General features: G+C 42.2%; 1 protein-coding gene across 1 annotated transcript in view; it reads left to right on the top strand.

The window, feature by feature from the left end:
* Positions 1-250: 250 nt before the first annotated feature.
* GYPC (glycophorin C (Gerbich blood group)) overlaps positions 251-6,000 on the top strand; it is a 35,612-nt gene continuing 29,862 nt past the window's right edge. Inside the window, exon 1 of the mRNA XM_049810474.1 lies at positions 251-469. Within this exon, the coding sequence (XP_049666431.1) occupies positions 436-469 (34 nt within the window). The 5' untranslated portion in view covers positions 251-435. The remainder of the gene's footprint in view (positions 470-6,000) is intronic.

The raw sequence follows: 6,000 nt of genomic DNA, 5'->3' as shown, positions 1-6,000 counted from the left end.
TGGGAATGGAGTCAGCAGCAAGTTTTGCACTTAAAAGAAATAATATCAACAGTGGTGGGTAGTGGTTTGGGAAGCGAATCAAATAGGTGTGTCTAGATTTGGCTAAGAATGAAAAGAGTGTTCTCTTTCTACTGCTTGCTGGCTAGTAAAAGCAAAGGGGTGGAATACATCCAACTTGCAAAACTTGAATACAGTTACTGCTATCTGCAAATGGGTGCCCCTCCCCGCTCATGTGAGCTACACAGGCAAAAGAGAATGACACATGTGCTGTTTCCTTTTCCAGTTGTAAAGGGGTCAGGAGACAGGCAAGGAGAGCCCGAACAAGAGGAGCATTTTCCAGGGCTCTTCCAGCTGTTCTGTTCAATCCCGCCGTCGGTTCTGAGCAGGGAAGAGAGACTGTCAACACAAATAAGGCATTTTTCAAAGGCGTAAATTATGAGTTACCAAAACAATGCGACATCTCAGCCACGTGAGTACCCTTATCCCCCCCCTCCTTACAATAAGAGTGGATTTATCAGTCTGCCGCTTAAGGAAATGATTGTCTAATGCGTTTCATATGAGAAAAAAAAAAAGAGAAAAGAAAAGAAAAAAAGAAATCCGGAGACTAACCCTGAAGAAAAAAAGTTGTGATGAAACTGTTTTTCTTTTTTATTCTTTGTGTTTGTGCGCGCGCATGTGTGTGAAGAACTGAAACGGGCTCTTCAAACTCTGGCTCCTGAAAAGGACCGAGCAAAGTTAGTAACGTTTCCGCCTAAACCCTGGCTTAGAAAAGTTTCATTTGAATGTTTTTCCCTCCCCCTGCCTTCAGGAATGAAAATATAGAGCATTTCGAAAGCGTACTGACGCTTTTCTAAGATATTAATGGTGCTGCCCAACTTGTGTTTAGAGTCTCAAGCTGTCTGTGTGTAATATGAGACGCAAGCCACAAACTGACAGTCTATATTTAAAGCCACAATACGTTTCTGCTCCTGGAAATTTAGAAACATGGGCTTAAGGACAAGCAAATTAGTTCCTCAGCAAGAAAGGGTACGGGAGGGCAAGTCCTCTGGTGGCGTAACTCTGCATATTTCAGTAAATTTGAAAAGAGAGAATTTGGCCCGAACAATCAAGTGAGCACAGAGGCTCAGCTGCAACATGGTAGCGTTCATTCTGGGACAGTAGTAAAAAGAAAGCGGAGGGGAAGGGGATGGATTCTGATTTGATGAGCTGAGAAAAGTCAATGAGAAAACTCTGAGTTTTCAGTGCTGCAATAGCTCCATATCTCTTTTATGGCTTTAGTGTAAGCTTTCCTGTTTTAATTCAAGACAGTAGTTTTGTATCATTTTTAATAAACAAACTGCCAATAGCAGAATTGTTTATCTTACCATGGTATCAATAATGAAGGCAGAAAGTACAGACAGCACTGCTGGGAGCTGCCTGAAGTTCAGGATTTCGTCCAGAGATTGCTGTAAGAATATGTGTTCTGTATGGATGTTGACACTGATGATGTTTCCCAAGCTTTGAATGAGGCAGGGTGATCCAGCAGAAATGACATAGTGAGCAGCATCTCTGGAATCCCGACCAGAAATTTCTAATTTACCCTTTAGTCATTTTTGCAAGTTCTAACCAGCAAGAAAAATTAGATGCTAGCTTATATTATATTATATTATATTATTCTATTCTATTCAGCAGTTTGGAATATTACAGCTTGTTTTCTATTTTTTTCTATTACAGCTTCGTTTCTATTATTGATAGGAAAGAAACATGCAAGCTAATTTAGGATTCTGAGAGTTTGGGTTTGGAAAAGCTTGATAAATTACTGCCATTGGTGCTCTCCAAGCATGTGCAGGAGGGTAGTTGTGACTCACTGAGGTGCATTTTTCTCATTGTACAATATCAGCAAGGGTCCAAACACAACTTTGTATCTTTAGTGACAGGCTTGGCCAGGTATCAAGTCCGGGACCAGCTCTACAGTCCTGAATACATTAGGAATCACTTCTCCGACAGACCCAGGCTGTCAGAGGACCCCACAGAAGGCCCTAGGGTGGATTTGGATGAGCAGTTAGGACCCCGTGGGGCCTTTGTCTGTTCATAATGAAAAAAGGCTGATGCATCAGGTTGTCTTTTTTTTTTTTCCAAAACCTAGGCAGGAATTCTCAGCTTGAATAATTTTAAGATCATATGATTGCCAGTGAAAATAAATGGCTTGCAATCTAGCTAGAAGAAGTATTCTGACTGAAAAATAATGTCTATCTATTCTTTATTTGCCCTCATAATTTCCCTTACTGATTCAGACAGGATGTTCCTGTATTTTGTTTCAGTCTGTCTTTGGTTTCTTTTTTTTCAAATTACGTGGATCAAATTTACAGATTAATAACAAAATTAAATCAGAGGGAAGTCTGATAGTACTATATTCCTGTATATTGCAAGTTTGCTGCATTATTTTTATAATGGTTGAGGTTTGGGGAGAAGGTCTTGGGGAAAAGGATCTTGTTTCTTAGTAAAATCCCAGCAATTTTTGCAAGAAACAAGATGTTGAAAGATCAGTGTATTGACAGGCACTGCACAGCATGGACAGCAGATGTTTACCAGAGAGGCAGAGTAATTGAGAAAACAAATTTGTTTCATAACCATAGTGAAAATCTTTGAAATGGGTGTGAAAATGCATAAAGAATCAGCAAAAACCTTTGACTATACTGAACATATTAATTCTTTGCTGAGTACCTGCAGGTGAGACCACAGAGCAGCTGCCTACTGATGTAAACTGAACAGTGTTAAGTTACTTAATTGCTCATGTTCTTTGCTTATCTCCTTGTATTCGCTCGCGGCTGATAAGGAATTTTTATTCATTCTATAAATACAGTATGATCCTGACAATCCAGGTGGGATCAGACTACTGTTTCAGATTTAAAATATTCAACTCTGTGAACCCTGCAAATGTATTCTGCCTCTATACAGGGATGCCACACCATCTAACCTTGGGCACTTCCCATGCCCAGCTCAGATATCCCAATGCTTTGAGTGGGCTCTCTGTATACTCAACAGAGAGGCAAAGGAGCCAGTAATTCAGCCTGTTGATGTTAGGCAGTGTGTGTATATTTACTGCATCGTTCATTGTTAATGGACATTTGTGTGTGGCTGGAATAAAATGGAATACCCAAGTAAAGAAGTCTGCTACTAAGTCAAAAATAGAGTTGGGCTTGAATTTCGTTGGCTCGCATCCAGTACAATACTGTGCTGTGAATGTATTTCCAGTTTCTGGGGTTTTTTTTCCTTCTTCTTCTTCTTCCTCTTCTTCTTCTTCTTCTTCTTCTTCTTCTTCTTCTTCTGATATAAAAGGGACCTAGCCTGACTGCAGGAATGTGAACTTCCTGATTTTTAAATGCACCACTTTTAAATGCATCATCTTTTGGTGATGCATTTGCTTCCTCCCACCTCTGCTCAGATGCACAGGCAGTAGCTGCCTGACGTTACTAAATCTGAGGAATTCCACAGGTTTGGCAATCTCTGTTCAGACTGCAGCTTTTGCTTTCTTCCTTTTAGACTGCAGTGACCCAGTTCCAAGGCAACGGGACAGCTCAAATGAGGTGAAGGACTTGCGCAAATAAATGTCACAGGGTTGAAGGTTCAGTCTGGGGAGGCAGTGATCTATGCAAAGCCATCTTTGGGGGTCAAAGCGTTCATCCCTTCGGAGAAGGTGCTCTGCACCTTACAGGATTCAATCGGTCCTTGGCATGCTGGGAATGTTTTATTTGAGGCCTCCTGTACTCCAAATACCAGCTGTCAAAGGACTTAGTGGTTGAGGAGAGCAGTTTGCGGAGGCTCCTCTTCCTCACCACCTACCGGCAGATAAGGTCTTCCTTCTGGGTGGGTAGGGAAGCAGCAAGGTCCAAAATTAAATTGGCCCAAAAGGAAACCAGGAGGCAAGACCGGACCCCAGGCCGTGCCCCAGCTGCAGAGAGAGGAAGAGGGTCAGGAACAGGGCAAAGCAAAGCAAGCCTTGAGAGCTGTGTGTTTCCCACCTGCGTTGCCAGCTGTAGTTCAGCAGTAGCCCAGGTGCAAGCCCTGCGCTCGGGGGAGCACACCCTGGGGCTGCTCCATCCTGCGAGCAGGAGATCTTGGCTCCGTCGTGCCCGGCTTCTCCACCTGCCGCAACGACAGCTACGGCTTCTGGCAAAAAGAGTCAAGTATGTGTGGGCTGTCCCCTCCGGAGAGGCGGAGAGCTTGGCAAATGTGGCCCCCGATAAAGGCAAACTGACTTGCGGTTGTGAATGGTGAGTCTGGTTCTGAGAACAGCCTTGCCCTATCTTTAAGTCATTATGAGAAATATTTTGGGGCTGCAGACTGGCCCTTTAAATGTTCCTGGAGCAATACCACTTATCTTTTACACAGGGCCTGTGAAAAGCCGCAAATGATCCCCGTAGACTTTTAATCATGTTATTCACTGCCTTGGCAATAGATTTGATTTCATAGCCCTTAATCAACAGAAGCACTTGTCTGTGACAGTAACTAATAAACAAAAATGGAGGCTATTGATTATGAAAATTTTGGTCTTCACTGGTAAACCTGTGAGTGTTTATAAGCAAGAAAACCTATAGATTATAATAACCTCTCATTTTAGCACAGAAGTCTCAAAACATGTCCCACAAGCATTTATGTAAATTGAATGCCTCTGCTTGTATATTTGTCTCCTGCCACTGTGCATATGAATTGAAAAATTTGGCTTTATACCCCAGGGCTCTCCCCAACACCCTTATTGCCTGAGATGTTGATGTGAAAGTCTGCAAATTAAAAGGCTCAGAATGTACCTGAAATTCCAGTAATTAACAGCAGAAATGTTGGCAAACTGCTAAGCTGGAGGGAATGGGGGAGATGTCCACCCAAATAGGAGTCTGCGTTTTTTAAAATACACAGTTCTAAGCATTTCTGGGCACTGCTTTTCACACACACACACAAAAAAAAAAAAAAAAAAAAAAGGTGGCGGGGAGAAAAAGGGAAAAAAAGCCAATGATTTACACAGTAGATGTTAAAAATTCAGGTTATGGCTGGTTATGTGCTTAAGCCTATTAGTATTACAGAATTGTACGGTGTCTGCATCTCATTGCTGATACTGCTGCACCTTTCTTTCTAGGCTCTTGTGGAATATACCCTGTATCCATCACTGTTCAAATGACTGAGTCCAATCAGCAAAGCCTTTTGTGAAACAGGCTTTCAGGACTGCATTCTCTAATGAAAGTCTGTTTGTGTGTCTGCTCTGTGGAGTGCCTGTCTCTATTGTTGGAGAGGGATTAGTATTCCTATAGCAGAGAGAAATTCAAGCCAACAGCAGGATCTGATTGTGCTAGGTGCTGTACAGGCACCCTTTCTTCAACAGGCTGGTAGACTACATAGAGAGGACAGATTACAGGTGGCAGAGAAATGACTGCTTTCCAGGGGCACTGCTGGAGAGGCAGCTTTTGACTATGGGAAGGCATTTATAGCAGCCAGGAGGTAGGAGTTAGTATTGATTCCAGCAGATCCACTGGGGCAACAGCTCTTTGCTTCCCACTCTCTAATTTTGTAATGCATGCTTAGGAAAAAAACATAGCTCAGAAATCATTTAGCAATTGGCTTATATGTTTCCCACAGGAAGATCAAAAAGCTTTTAAACACGGCGTTTGGCACTAGTGGCATCTTTGTTTACATTTTTTTTTGTTTTACGTCCAAGTTGTGATAGGAAACGCATGAAAAATTGGGGGACACCCAGATGCCACAGTGACAAGAGTACATGAACACCTGAGCTGGGCAAGTATTTGGACAGCAGGCAGACTGTTTTTTACTTACTTCTGAAAGACTTAAGTTTGTAAGTCAAATGAATTTGACAGTGTTACCCCGGTAATGAGTTGATGAAAAATTCACCAGCTGCTAAGCATTCTGAAAAACTACTTGGCCAATGAAGAAAACTGGCACTTGGAGAAATCAGGTTTGGTTTGCCAACAATTTATGAACACGAATGGAGAAAAGGACTGTCTTCTCTAGATA

This window comes from Accipiter gentilis, chromosome 1 (genome assembly GCF_929443795.1).
Source record: "Accipiter gentilis chromosome 1, bAccGen1.1, whole genome shotgun sequence".
Lineage (NCBI taxonomy): Eukaryota > Metazoa > Chordata > Aves > Accipitriformes > Accipitridae > Astur > Astur gentilis.
Note: the sequence above shows the minus strand (reverse complement) of the source record. Positions and strands in the feature narration are given on the sequence as shown.